General features: G+C 43.3%; 1 protein-coding gene across 4 annotated transcripts in view; it reads left to right on the plus strand.

Moving 5' to 3' along the window:
* Positions 1-622: 622 nt before the first annotated feature.
* Positions 623-15,280, plus strand: part of ZDHHC14 (zDHHC palmitoyltransferase 14) — a 114,843-nt gene continuing 100,185 nt past the window's right edge. For all 4 annotated transcript variants that reach the window (XM_084284639.1, XM_084284641.1, XM_084284640.1 and 1 more), the window contains exon 1: positions 623-1,496. In XM_084284639.1, coding sequence (XP_084140765.1) covers positions 1,246-1,496 — 251 coding nt within the window. In that variant the 5' untranslated portion in view covers positions 623-1,245. The remainder of the gene's footprint in view (positions 1,497-15,280) is intronic.

Below are 15,280 nucleotides of genomic sequence, written 5' to 3' on the forward strand. Positions count from 1 at the left end.
TTTCGGTGTCTCCCCTAAGGCCAGCCCTCAGCCACGTGGGGCTGTGCTGTAACAGAGCCCAATTTATTTGGAAACGTGATGGGCACGCCTTGTGGCTGCTGGGGCTGCCGCGGCCGTGCCCAGGGCAGGGCAGGGCAGGGCAGGGCAGGGCTGCCACGGCCCGGGGGGATTTGGGGTCGGGCGGAGCCGCCTCAGCGCCCCCACCGCTCCGCCCCGCCCCCCGCAGGGCTCGCGGGGCACGCCGGGAGCTGTAGTCCCCGCCGCCGCCCTCCCCTCCTTGGGGGCCGCCGGGCGGAGGGGGGCAGCCAAACTACAACTCCCAGCGGGCGGAGGGAGGGTGGTCCCGCGCGGCCCGGCGCTCCCCCCCGCACACCTCGCCCTGCTGGGGCCGAGGGGAGGCAACCGCGCGCGCGGGGGCGGCCGGTTGCGGGGGGGGCGGCTAGGGCGGCGCAGTCGGGCGGGCGGTCGGGCAGCAGGACGGGGGGGGCTCCGCCCGCCGCTCCGCTTCCCCTCCGCAGTCGGGATGAAGAGGCGGCTGGCGGCGGGGGATGAGCCCGGGTAGAGGGTGGGGAGGATGGTAAGGGGCCGGCGGGGTCCCGGCGCAGCTCTCCCGGCGGCGGCGCCCTCCGCCCCTCTGCCCGCTCCGCCCTCGCTGCGAGGAGCCGCGCCGCGGGGGGAGGCGGGGGCTCGGGCAGCCGGCGCCGCCCGGGGCGCGGGGCGTGAGGCGGGGACGCGGCGGGGCGGGGGGATGAGGAGCCGGCGGGCAGCCGCCGCCTGCCGGGCCCCGGCCCGGCCCCAGCCCCAGCCTCAGCCCCGGCCCCAGCCCCAGCCCCGGCCCTGAGGCTCCGCGGGGCTCCCCGGGGAGCGGTCCCCGAGGAGGCTGTGCTGGCGGAGCCGCTCCCGCAGGCAGCGTGCGGGCAGGAAGGAGCAGCCCTCCGGCTCCGCGATCAGCCCGGACAGCCCCTCACCGCTTCATAAACCTTGTTTTATTATTATTTTTTTTTTCCTCTCGCCCTTCCGAGCCAGGCTTGTGCTGCCCGGCGGCGGGCGGGGGAAGGCCGGCTGCCTGCCGCCCGGCACTGCCAGCATGACGGCTGCGGGCTGCGAGGAGCCCGGCGGGGTCTGCCCGCCGCACCCCCTGCCCGCCTGCTAGCGGGGCTGCCTCGGCCGGGAGCGGCTCTGCCCGCCCTGCAGACACCGCAGCTCCTCTCCGGTGGGGCTCGCCCCACGTCTTACTTTCTCTTGATGACTCCTGGAGGTGGCAGCGGGCCCATGAAAGACTGCGAGTACAGCCAGATCAGCACGCACAGCTCCTCGTCTCCCATGGAGTCTCCCCACAAGAAAAAGAAAACAGCTCCCAGGAGGAAATGGGAGGTTTTCCCTGGAAGGAACAAGTTCTTCTGCAATGGGAGGATCATGATGGCTCGGCAGACTGGAGTCTTCTACCTGACTCTCGTGCTCATCCTGGTCACCAGCGGACTCTTCTTTGCGTTTGAGTAAGTGACGTTCACGCCTGTCATGTCCCCGCTCTCTTCCTGTAGCTATTTACTTGCTGACCGAAAGCAACATAAACACACTTATCCAGATGTCACAGGGGGTGCTGGCTGAAATCGGCTACCGTCGGTTTATGTAACTGAGAGCGTGCTCTGGTGAGGTGCTGAGGGGCACACGGTCCTGCTTCCCTCACTGAGCTCCGCGGAAAACTCGGATGGAGGTGGTACGGCTTTTATATTGCAGGTTTGCAGCTCTTGCTGCAAGAGGAGCGTAAAACAACAGGTTTGGGACGGTCAGGAAATGAGGTAGCTGCTTGTCCGTCGGTAACTGATTAGAATCAAAACTGGCAGGTGCAGAAATACTGACCTTTTGCCACAGAGCCACACAGAGTGCGAGGAAAGCAATGCTTTTTGTTAGTTCATAAATCAGGCTTTTTTTCCTGTCTTTTCCTTCTTGAAGTCATTTAATAGCTTGTGGACAAGAATTCCAGATTAGTTAAATAAAGAAAAGGCAGAGCTATGCAATTTTGTATGTACCTAGCTTTTCACCACTAGGTAACAGCATTACTTTGTTTGTGATGGTAACTTGTTGTATGTCAGGTTGGTCTTATTGTAAGCAATGTTTGCCTTACAGTTTTGGATTCATTTTTTAAGGAGGTTTCTGGCGTCCTCCTAGGGCCTTTTTCTCTGTTGCTGCGAGTTTTCAGGAATCTTTTTCATCTCCATCAAGTGAGGACACAGTGCCAGCAAATCTAACGTACTGATTTTTCGCAATTATATGCAGCAGCTAAATTTATATGGAGCAGCTAAATTAAGTATGCATGCTAATAAAGAATTAGGTACTTGATATGTAAAATGCAGTTCACCTTTTATTTAGTTATTTAAAGCACTGAGTTACAACGGTGCTCAGACTGCAAAATACTTGCTATAGGAACTACTGAGTTCTTTTTAAAGATATCATCCTGCTTCACCTGTTTTAAAACTATCCTAGCTTGATTTGTGGTTTGTGGCAGGAAAATAAAGATACAGTTGAACATAGATTACTGCTTGTTGCCTTTAAAGAGAGAGATAGCAATGTTAGCAAACTCTGACTTGTGCCAGTTAGATGTAGAAGGCAATTGTTACATACTGGTAGCATTTAAGAAGGTAGAAATGCTCAGCAGGTGATCAGAGTCTAAAGCCGTGTGACCGGAAAAGGTGTCTGTGAATTCCTCAGGTGAACTGTCTTCAATGGGCTCCTGGTGATGCTAGAGGAGTGATTCATTGTACATCTCCTGCAGGCATTATGAAACTTCTTGAGCATCCTTCGAGTAATTGCAATGGCACAGTGGATGATGGTATCCATTTACTGCACGTGCACTTACTTTCCTGTTTTTAAACGGGTTTCAAAGGTGTCTGCTGGTAGTATTGCATCAGGACTGGCTGCTACTCTGTTCTGGTTGGCGTGATTAGGCCTAATTTTGGAAAGGTTTTCCGTGTGGGCTGACACTTGTATCTGTGTGTGGTCTCATCACCTTCACTAGGGCCTCCAAAGGCAAGTGCTGGACTTCCCATAAGCACCAGAATGTAAATGTAGGATTGGAAGTGTAATGTTTTATAGTCATGGTTGTAAAACCTATTTGCCAAACCACCATGTACGGCTTATTTATGTGTTTTAACAATTCGATCCTTCAGAGAGAAATATTCTCTGCAGTTGCGTGATTCAGAACTGCTAGGGCAGGGTGAGCCGCTAGCTCTCTGTCACCTGATTTCATTACCTCCGTGAGTTATGTGCTCTGTGAGACTCGAATGCTCCAACTGGTGTTGTGGCTTTGAGCTTATCTGCAGTGTAACTGTATGTGATGGACCATGTTTGGAGTCAAGGTACAGCATTTTGATACCAAACTGGTGCTTTTTCTAACCAGAAGTCTGAAGCAAGGAGAAATCTCAGGCTTTATGTAACTGTATGAGCAAAAGCGTGTGTACTGTTCTTGAGTCATTCTTGTATCACTCGCACTCTTCTTTCAAGGAAATTAAAAATAGAGGGCAGCAATGGTATTTAATTTGTACAATAATGATAAGGTAGGTTTGGTGTTTAAAAAGCACTTATGCTGGAATTACTGTGCATCCTCTGAAGACAAAATAAAACAAAAAAAAACACCACCACCAAGTCCCTCAAACTCTGAGACTGGGAATGGTGCTCAGCATATTTGCAGTGTTTGAACTACAAATGCTTGGTAAGGTTATAAAGGAAAAAGGGGACTTTCCTTGCTTAAAAAGTGTTATTCTGAAGCAGTTTCTCATTGTATCTCTTGTTAGTGGTCTGAAGTTGCTACTTATTGATCAGCTGAGGTCTCCAGTTGTTTGAATGTCACTTCTGTTATTTAACTGATTTTGTAAGGAAGCTGCTCCTCAACCAGCCACTTCCAGAATGTGAGAGCAAAGTGCTTCAGTCCTTTCTGTACACGTGGGCCCAAGTGATTTTTAAATGGGTATATGCCTTGTGTGTCTGAACTGTAAGGTGAAGCTCTCAGTGAAGAGGAAGATACTGTGTGTGTTCTTCAAATTGTTCTTTGCTACAGTTGGAAGGAAGTACATTGTGCACTTGGGTTTTGGAAACTGGAAAAGGGTACTGACATCCCAAGTCATTCCCCAGTTGCAGGCAGTGAAGAGGGGGACTGGGAAAGAGATGAACGTGGCAGCTGATCTCTGAGAGAGTCGTGCTAACAAACACTTGTTCTGCGTCCTTCTGGCTTCTTTTGTTCCTCTAACGTCATCTCTTCCTGTACCTCATATTTTGCTCTGATACCCATTCATCCAGAGCTATTTCATGTGCTTTCGACTCATCTCCAGGGTAGAAATGCATTTTACTGAATCAACAAATTGTAGCTCTCCAAAAGCAAACACATCTTGACCTGCGTAGCTTTTGACTTTGAATCATGCCTTTGTAATCTTCACATTTTTTCATATTTATGCTTCTGTGCTTTTTCCTGCCTACATTTTTTTTCCACTTCCTGCTTTCTGCTGTTTTTATTCCTTTCTCTCTGTTGGTGTTTTTCTCCTCAGTATTCCAGGTGCATCACTACTTCTTCCTTTTGTCATTTCACTATTATTTTTCATTTGCAAAGAGGTAAAAGAAATTTTGCTTTAAAAACCAACCACCACCAACAACAAAAAACAAACACAAAACAACACCTTAAGCTTCCAAGCAGTTGCAATCTAATTGCTGCATCTTCCCTTGCTTCTGAAGGAAGGAAATGCAAATAAGCAGTTTTATTTCTGTAACCTGTCTATTAAATATAACGTGATGTATTGCAAGTACTTTGGGGACCCAGCAGAGATGTTGTGCTTGAGGTACTCTTAAAAATTCCGTCTATTTGAAAATGCTCAGGATTAAGCACCACAATTTACTTCAATCTGTCTTTAAAATTTGGGTATGTTACTTTACCTTGGAAATGCAGTTCCTGACTAACCTTATAATGATTTTCTTTTTTTTTTTTTCTTGCAAATTTGGCTCAATGATGGACTTTGCTTTGCCTTGTCCCCGTACACAGAGACCACAGTTTTTTTTTTTTTTTTTTTTTTTTTTTTTTTTTTTTTAAATAATTATTCAGTGCTCATGTTTAAGTATCTGCATGACAAGTTTGGAAAACAAATTCCTTTCCCCAGAGCAAAGATGGCATCAGTAACTGAAGGGCAGGTATTGCTGCTGTGCCTAATCCATTCAACCACTGTATTTGCATATATGTAAAGCCCTTTATTGGTGCAATAAAGACAGGCAAAATTAAGGCACTTCATACTTACTTCTTTTATTCAGCTAGGTATGCATCCTCGAAAGAGAGGAGAGTCCTTCATGCTTAGGGTCATTTGGGCTACTGTAGGTTACAGAAAAGCAACGAGGAGGCTGGATGGCATATTTAACGCAGGAGGATGTGTAAAACAGGCATCTTGTTAAATGGCAAGTCTCATATGGATGCAGAAGCCTCGCTAGTTCAGAGCTGTGATGGATGGGCTGTGAGCTCTGCTGCTGTGAGCTGCCCCTGGCTGCCAGCACAGCTCCTCCTTGGAGCAGGCACAGAGGGAACGTGTCTGCACTGGACCTGTTTCGGTTCAGGCTTCCGATGAAAGGTGGATGTGAGCGGGGATGCTGATGGAACAGAACTGGCTCGGGCACAGTCAGGTTTTCTTCTGTCAGCTCTGTTGCAGGGTCAGTAACTCGGAGAAGGTTGGAGCAGATGGCTGGGTGCTGGCAGGGCTGAAGCAGTGCAGCTCTTTTCTCTGTAACTGTGAGTCACAGCACTATCACTCCTGATATAATTTGATGCTTGCACTGATTCAACCAACTAGAGAGTTTTTTCTGAGCTAGTTAAAACGTGATTTTGGTGGGCATTTGTCTAATTGCACCCTTTTCCCAAAGATGGATGTTGGAAAATCGTTTAAACTGAGATTGTGCATGCGCATGTGTGTGTACAAATCATTGCTTCCTATCTGCTCTTATGGCTGCTGGCAACCTCTTCCAGCCCTCCTGCTTTGAAAACCAGTGTGACTGGAGGACGTTCGTGAGTCACCCTTTCTGATGCGGTGTAGGTGGTTCAATATTGAGCTCCTCCAGCACACGCGGCGGTGAAGTGGTGCTGCTCGCTGTGACGAGCCTCTGTGTGTAAACACCCATGTCAGCAAGCTGAGTGTTTTCTCCGTGGCATCAACAGGCATCTTCGTCTCATGGCTTGTGCTTCCTGCTCTTACAAGATGCGGATTCTCAGTGTGAGGCTGAATTCCAAGTAGGTGGCACGTGCTCCATCTAGTAACCTCCTTCTTCTTTCTTTGGCTGCTTTTATGATGTGTAGGTGAAGGACGTGGTCATTGTAGGATGTAAGTACACGGCGCGTTGCTTAGAAGGAAGCGCTACCAGTTCTGACTTCAGCTGTTAGCGGCTACTGTAAGCCTGCAGGACACTTCCTGCTGAAGATGTCAAGATGGCCTTTAAAGTGAAAATTACGACCTAGAAACTAAAGTGATTGCTCAATGGAGAACTGCATCCCTTCCTATATGGAAGGCCGCTCAGCAGTGCTTAACGGCGTAGGCAAAAGCAATGATGAATAGGCATTTTTTCCCCCCAGTGTTTGTTGTTCAAAAAAATGTAATTAAAATGAAAACAGAGCAATATTTCCATTTCTCGTTTTGCCACGTTAGTGAAAAAGACATGGAATGCAATAAGCCTAATCCTTTGGGTTTACTTTTTGTACGTAGTTTATATAGATCTACCAAATGATATGGCAAATTGCTAATGCATTCTGACCAGGTGTTGTTTATTCTTTGCACTTAATTTACCCTGAAAATATTAACTGTCAGAATCAAATATCTTTCAGGGGCAAAGTCTATTTAATGCTGTTTTCCTTGACAGCTGATTTTCCTTTCCTTAATTGCAAAAAGCTTGCTTGCTTCGTATATTCTTAGTTTTTCAGGGTTCTGTGGGAGTATTTCACCTATAGTTTCTCTCTGGTCAAAAGAGAGCAGTTTTGGTTTAGCCTGTCTCAATGTAGCACTTCACTGAGCAGGTAAGCTTGTTTAAGCTTTTAAACCTGCTTTGAATGAATTATATGATACAAAATGAAATCCTTTTAACCTGGAAATATACCAGTAGCATGTGATATTAGGCCATGCGCTTCTGTGTTTCAAGGCTAGGTCTTTTTATCTGGAAATGGATAATTATTAAATTCTTCTTTTTTTTTTCCCAGAGTAAAATTCTATGAGCATAACAGAAGGATAACCTCTCCTATTTTTGGAAGTCGTGCATTCTCTAGTTCCTCTGAAACTGCAGAGGCATTTTATGGTTTTGTAACATTTTAACTCCTTTTCTAAAAGATGGTGAAATGTTAAGCAGCTTTTTATTATTACGTTTTTTTGATGGCATTATATTGCTCCATAGAGAAATCATCTTTTAAACATGATTTTAAACATGATTTTTGATCTTTTAATTTACTCCTTTCTCACTTGGTGTTCTACTTACATTTCAGCTTCAGCTTCTCCACTTTTTTTTTCCCCCTTTTCTTTGTGGGGGTGGAGGGACATGAAAATAGAGAATATAGCTGTGTGTGGGAAGTAATGTTGGCTCCTCAGATACCGTGTCCTCTCAGGACCTCGAGGAACTTACTTGTATGGCTTTTGATCATTGATGCATGCGCATCTGTGGAGCGAAATGTGAAGGTCTGTGGTCCTCTTTGCTTGATGTCCCTTTCTCCTAAAGGAAGAGTGAAAATGCCACAGCAGTCTGACGGGGGACAGTTTGCTGCTTTTGTTGTCGCTCAGCGTGGTTGCTGTAGGTAGGTGTAAATTCTCAGCTTCGATTCTTGATATCCATTGCAGAGTGAGAAACAGGTCATTTCAGAAGTTTGGTTGCTTTCTTACCCTTATATCTTCAAGTATCCATTGCTCATGCATAATACTTCTGTACATCTTCAGCCTCCAAACTGTGAGATTAGACTTATAAATTTGTGGAAGTTGTTTGATTAAAAATCTATTTCAATTCATCACTCAGAAGCTGGATGTTTATATCCACGTAATCTGTATAGTGTGTCTGTTTTGGTTTGGATTTCTCTGAGTAGAGAAATCCAAATCTGCTGCTCCTTTATGTTAACAAGTGGGTAGTGAGTATGTCTTCTACAAACTAGTATGGGGACAATCACGTTAGATTTACGTTACTGGAAAAAAATAAGTTCTATTACTGTTTCTTAGAAGGCTAGCATTCCCGTGTGACGTGATCTGGGACTCCTAAAGTCCACCCCTCAGTAATTTTCATACTTTGTTTGAAGGAAATTTGTTGTTTATTTTTTTTCCATTTTTTTAAGTCAGTTTCTCAGGGACCATATTACATTTTTAGCTTCCTGTAAAGTGTTCCTTTTACTCATTTTAAAATTTGGGTTCATAGTGGATAAAATACCTGTGTTGTTACATGATTTATTTTTTGTAATAGCTGTGTTGCATTACTGTTTTGTAAATGGCATTTCATACAAAATATAAAGTATACAGACGATGAGCTGGCCTTTGGATGGCTGAGGAGTTGTCATCCTTTTAGAGTGAAAAGACAAATTATTAGTCTTTGTAGGACTTGAACAAAAGTAGTCTTTTCACTCCTTTTTTGGGCAGAAAAAATATTTTGTTAAAAAATGTCTAGACTCATTTATAGATTCAGTAGGAACTGATACGCTGAAATTTGAACTGGACATTTCAAAACATAAATTCCTTTTTAACAGATAAGTTATACCTCTTAGGTACTTAAAACAACATCAAAACAAAGCCTTTTATACTGTCTTTCTGCTTGAAAGGGGCTCTGTGCTAGTGCAGATTTAAACTGCTTGTCTGAACATTAAAATGTGAACGAAGTAATGAGAAATTGAAGATGACTGCAGAAGAAGAGAAAGCTGTGAGAGTATTTTTAACTTCCTAAGCTGTGTGGTTGTTTCAAAATAGCCTGGTTTAAAAGAAAAATTGTCTTGAAATACTGGGACATTAATGATAATAATGATAATTTTAAAATGCTTAAACTGTTATATCAACACTATCTAGGAAATTTTTGTTAGCCTGACTGGTGATTCTCATAGTGAAGTGAAGCTGATGATCACTAAAGTTCCAGGCTCCCGACAAAGGTTTGTGGATGACGCCACTGCTCATCTTTCTTTTGGTGAAAACAGGGAAAAATTCGCTGAAGTCAGCTGGGAATAGCAGAATTTATTAAACTCTGTATAATTATAGTATGTTTTTTTTAGAACTTAATACAAAAACTGTACAGCGGTTAAACTGTTTACAAACCAAAGAAACAGACCAAAATCAAGATAAAGTCAATGTGTAATAGCCAAAAATAAATTTTTGTTTTTCTCATGCTGTGGACATATTAAAAGTTACTCATATTGAAAACTTACTTAAGGACCTCTTAGGCCAAATTATCAGAAGGAAAGCTGAAGCGTTTTGGAGTTTCAGCTTTGTTTTAGACACCCTCTTGCTTACTCAGTTGTACATCCTCGTCCTGGAAGAGGCTTTGAAGCACCCAGAGCTCCTGTTTGTGCTGCTGGCGTGAGGCGAGGGATGCTCTGTGCCTGAGAAGCCTGACCGTGGGATTTCAGCTGTGCCTCGCTGAGCATCGTGCCCAATTTCATTCCAGCACTTTAACTGCTTGGTTGACAGTGGGCTGCAGCGCTATATGATTATTTGGCTTTTGGTCCGTGATTGCTTCCTTTTCATTAGTGTCTGCAGGGTTTATGCACATTATTGTGGGATGGTGGCTAATGAGGTCTTACCTAATGAGCTTGGCTAATGAGATCACAGCTGTTTTTGTTTTGTTTTTCCACTCCTGCCCTCCCCTGAAGGTGGTTACTGCAGTGAATACTGGCAGAATGCATTTATTGTGGTGAACGTGCGGTAGCTCTGCTCTTTTAATGAAAACACTTGCAGGAGATTCAGTATAACGTGGAGAATTAAACTGAAAACTGAGACTCTGAACTTGGAAGTTAACACGTGCAAAATCTGCAGTTTGGGAATTTCATGTTAGAGTTTAAATGCAAGATAACTGTTACATCGTTTGTATTGAGTGAATGTATGAAATCACTGTATTTTTATTATATGCTTGTTATACGTATCAATACATCTTGGTTCCTAAGAAATTAAGAGTATGGAACAGATATGCTAGAATTTATTATTGTGGTATAATCACTCAGTATATTACTAGGAGTTATGGATGTAGGTTAAACGCCATTGGCAAGGGGCTGAAGTTTTTGTTTTCCCATTGAAAAAGGAATAGAAATGAGACCGACCCTATACAAAACTTTAGTTACTGATAGCACTACATTTCGTGTACCCTCCCCATTGAGATGTCTGAATGTCAGGGAACAGCAGTCCTGCTTGTGTATGTCCAGTACACTTGTCAGATACCCCACTGGTTATCAATGCTATGTTTGAGGGGAAAAAACAAGTGTAAGAGCAGCCCATACTTAAATTTCACTGGTGTGCTTGTTTGCATTCATGGTGTGGGTTTTCATGGCATAGCTATCTATGCAGATGTTCCACTGTCTTATTTGGTAAAAAGGGCTTCCTAGTGTTGTAATGGAATGTGGAGGAATTATTTTTTTTTTCCTCAGGTGGAGCTATGCAAAACAGCTAAAAGCAAGTAGAAGAAGAGTAAAAGCTGGTATTGATTTCTCTTGCATCAGTATTTCTATTCTGCAATAAACTTTCGTCATGTGTACATGGTTTATTCAGGGCTGTCACTCATAATGCTTCTATATGGTGACAAAATACAACTTTTAAGATACTTTTAGCATTGGACAGAGCTCTCTCCAGGGCTGGGCAAGCACTGGGTGGGGAAACAAAGTAAACTTGGATCATTGCTCTGAGTAGACTGATGCATAAAACGTGTTGTATGGTATGCTATAAAGATTGGAGTATGCTGTGTAAAAAGCATATTCACTTCTGGTTTGCCTCGCTGGATTACCCTGGGGAAGAGAAGACTTGGAGGGATATTATTAAAGTGTATGTAAGTACCTGACTGCAGGAGGGGAAGTTAAAATGACAAAAACAAAACAAAATGTAACACCACTCAGCGGTGACCAATGACAAGACAAGAGGCAATGAACGCAAAATGAAGTAACATTTAAACATGAGAAACAGGTGTTTTGTTGTTTGTTTGTTTTTGTTTGCCCAGAGAGCACAGGTTGCCTAGAGAGGCTGTGGAGATGCTGAAATGTGACCAGCTACAGAGCTGAGCAGTCTCATCTAGCTGCTCCTGCTTTCAGCGGAGGGGTTGGAGTAAGTGATAGCCAAAGGTCCCTTCCTGCCTCAGCCATTCTGTATTATCCATGGTAACTCTGAGAACTTCTCCCTGTAAGACAGAAAAAGATGTATGTAGGGAGATAATGATAATCTTGTTTTAGTTCCTAAGAACTAAGAACCCGATTACTACATGCATATTTCATGAGAACTTAGTTCAGCATAATCTAGTCGTAGGATTTGAATTTTAGCCTCAGTCCTATAAAACTTAAAACTTTAGAAGTGAAATGTCATAGTTCTTCTTTCTACCCCTTTAAAAAAAAAAAAAAAAAAGAATAAAGCTTTCTAAGTTCAAAGCACATTTTCCAAGAATTCTGGTGTGGTTTTTTTTCCTGCTTTCTTTGACTTACCTACCATTCCCCATCAAGTTTTGTCTTCTGCTATCCGTCTGGTTTATGCTGAATTGTATTGGTGTTTTACCAAATAAACAGCAGCAGCAATTTTAAATAAAATCAATTTCACTCTTGAAGAGCGTCCCTGAATGCAATTGTTGCAATGGTACGTTGTGTTCATCAGTTTGTCTGTATCTCACTTAAACTTTGTAAACTTTTCTTTCCTCCCATCTAACTTCCCTAGCCACTTATTTGCTTTTAATAGCCCAATAGTGCTGTTGTTGTGGAAGAGGTAGGGAGGGAGTAAAGCTGAAGGCAAAAGACTTATTTTTTTTTCCCTTTGTCATGTGGAAGGGAATGAACACATGCTTTTTCCCGTGAGTATTTGTGATTTATGTTGCATTTGCCTCTATCGTTGTGCAGCTGTGTAAAATCAGGGGGTCTTTCTCTCAGTGCTTGAGCCAGTGCAAACAGTTGTTCACATTCTGCAGGTTCAGCATCCTTCTCCAGCCTGCTCTTGGACATCTCTAGCTTCAGACTGAGCCCTGCACCTTAATCGATCGCACATTCAGCTTCTGGGCTCTCAGACATAAATGATGAAATGGTTTGTCTGAAAAGCTGCTAGGGCTGAATTTGTTATCTTTGGGGCAGGGTACCACATGGGATGTCAGATTAATCCAAACTTCTTTAAAACATTGATTTGCTTAAAAAAGTAAATAATTCTACTAAGGTGTCCAGTTCTGTATTAAAAACTATTACAAATAAAATTAAAAGCAGAGAAAGTATAAGGGAAGCAGGATGTATTTTATTTGTGTGAAATACACTGAACTTCTACATGCTGTGACAGCACTGTTAAGTTTCTCTGGGGCTGGTGCAAGCCAAAGGCACGTCTCTCCACAACTCTCTGTACCACATACTTAAAGCACTGTTTTTCAGGGTAGTCTTCATACCTGTAGACCTTCTGCCCTTTTTTTTTTTTTTTTTCTATTTTCTAATGGGGACCGGGACCCCATTCTTACTGTTCATGAATTAAAGCAAAGTTTTGGAGCAGTTCATAGAAACAACCTCTCTGTTTAGCAGATTCAGTTGCAGCAAGACCAATCTAATGGCCATGGGCTGCTGAGAAGGATGGAGCCACCTCTTCCACTTTTCCAGGCCTTAGATGTTACTTCTCTTGCCTGGCTCTGCTCTTACCCCACCCAATGGTGAACCAGTTCAGGAAGTTCCCTGCCTGCAGAAAGCCAATCTGCCCCTTCTGCCCACACAGATTAAAATTGTCTGCTTGTTTGACTGAAGTTTGACTACTTCACTGTATTCAATTTCTGAAGGAAAATGAATTGAAGCATCTTTTAAATAACACATTAAGTGCGTTTTAGTTGTTCATGTCTTGCTCTTTGCTTTTTTTTTTTTTGTTTGTTTGTTAAAAACACTATACCCAATTCTGTAACACAACACAGAGGCAATATCTGATGCAATTCTTCCAGCATCCTTGCCCATGTAGTCTTTCAGTTCCCCACAGCCAGACTATGGAGCCAGTGTATTGCGTGGCTTCAATAAGAAAGCCCATGGAAAAGGCTGCACGAGCACTTCTTCACCTGCTTTTGTGTGAAAACAGCTGAGTTAGCTCAAAATATATGCTATGCTGAACCAGGAAAGGAGTATTTTCATAATCCTTGCCGTTTTTGCTACGCTTCAGATAAGACAGCAAATGACCTGGGGAAATTGCCCGTTTCATTCAGCTGTGTAGTTGGGTGTTTTTTGTTTTCTTGGTTTGATTGGTATTGTTAATGTTGAAAGTTTAACCTTAGGAGGATGGAGGAAGAATTGTAAAGCAGTTAATGGAGAATTGAACGGTCTGCATGCGAGAGACAGTTGGAGTGGATGTCTCTATTCACAGTGCAATAAAAGAATTGGCCTTTAAAATGGTTTTGTTAAATAAGACACCTAAAACTAATCAGAGCAGAAGGAATCGTCTATGGAGCAGGAGACGGGCAAAAAGCTGTGGACTGAAATCTGACAGAGATGAATCTAATTCAATATAAGACCTTGAGAGGATAATCACTCTTCTTTTACAAGGCACGAGGCTTAGAAGGCTCTTTTCTTTAGCCCGGGCTGGGGAGGCTAAGAAGAGTTTCAACCACTGCTGTGAGTGTTTGCCTTTAAAGTAAAAGATGTTTTTGCTCTGATGTAAGGAACCCCGGACCCTTTTAAGAACAGTCTGCCCTGTGTGCTGGTTTCTAATGCCAGTTGCTGGAAGCTGGAAGCTCTCTTCCAATACTTGAGTGCATCAGACAGTGTGTCCTGGGAGTGGAAAGGCATTTCAGAGGAAAGTGTATACAAATGGGGCGGGATAAAATATTTTGCTTTTTTTTCTCAGCTCGCACTTGAGGAGTCTGGGAAACAGGCATTTGGCTGTGAACGAGGAAAACCAAAGCAGCCTGATACGAGGAAGGCAGCTGACATGCTTGGATCCCAGTAAGTGAGGCTGTAGTGCACCAACATCCAGCTTGATGGGAAGATAAACATGCCCCTCCCCACGTGCATACCTTTCTGTTATTGCAGCCTAGAAAACTTTAACCAACAGCTCAGGTTGCTAAATGATAGTCTGGAGGTGTGATATTACCTAATACTGGATTGTTCTTGGCAAAAGTATGTTTATTTTCTCTTCTGAAACTTTTTTAAGCAATTGTTGGTGCTAGACGTTGTTACAGCAAAGAAATGTCGTCTGTGGAGGGAGAACATAGGGTTCGTAACTTCTCAGCTCTATACAAAGAGATTGATTGAGGCAACATCTGTTGCAAAGGTAACTCACTGTTGAAATAAGCTTTTAATTTCAGCTTTATTGCAAGTATTTTTTTGACTGCAAAATAAAGGTCAAAGACTTAAGGAGCATGGAAACTTGCCACTGAAGTCGATCTTGCCAGATAAGAGCTGTGCTGTGCTTCCAGAATGAGTGCGTCTCTAAGCCAGCTCCTCTTGCCTTCATATTACAAAAGATGAAAAGGGTGACGCTGACAATTTCAGAAGATTTTTCAATGCCTGTAGAATGGTTTGAAGGAAAAAAATAAGTAGTGGGGTGGAGCTGGCACATCTGCTCTAGTATTTGGTTTTGAAAAATAATTTCACTTACTTCAGGGAGAGTTGCCTGTCCACATTTGGTTAGTACCTATAAATAAGCTAGCCATAACTTTTGATACTCATAGTGGATTTTTAAGTTATTGGTTATGTGTCCAGCATGTTGTGTTTTAAACTACACAGCAAGATACGTAAACTACGTTGCACCTGAAATGCTAATGTATGTGTATTCTGTCCTACCAACATGTCTCTTGGTAGAGGCTAAAAATGAAGAATAAACACGGCGATAATAGACTTGTGAATAGAAGGGAAGGTGTTACCATGAGATATAACTGAGGCGTAAATCAAAATCTAGTGTATTAATGGGAAATATATTGTATGGGAAAACAAAATGCTTCTAAAAGAAAGCCTGAATATGACTTCCCCGGTAAATTCTTGTTGCAGTGTAGGACAGTATTAAAATTCAGCAGTAAAGGAGTACAGGCTGACAGTTCATCAGATTAAGTGAAAGATTTTTCCTTGCAGTTCAGGTACAGTCCCAAAGCGTTCTTACTGATATTTCTTAACGAGCAAAATGCAAAT

Source organism: Netta rufina (assembly GCF_964035555.1).
Source record: "Netta rufina genome assembly, chromosome: 3".
Taxonomy (NCBI): Eukaryota; Metazoa; Chordata; class Aves; order Anseriformes; family Anatidae; genus Netta; species Netta rufina.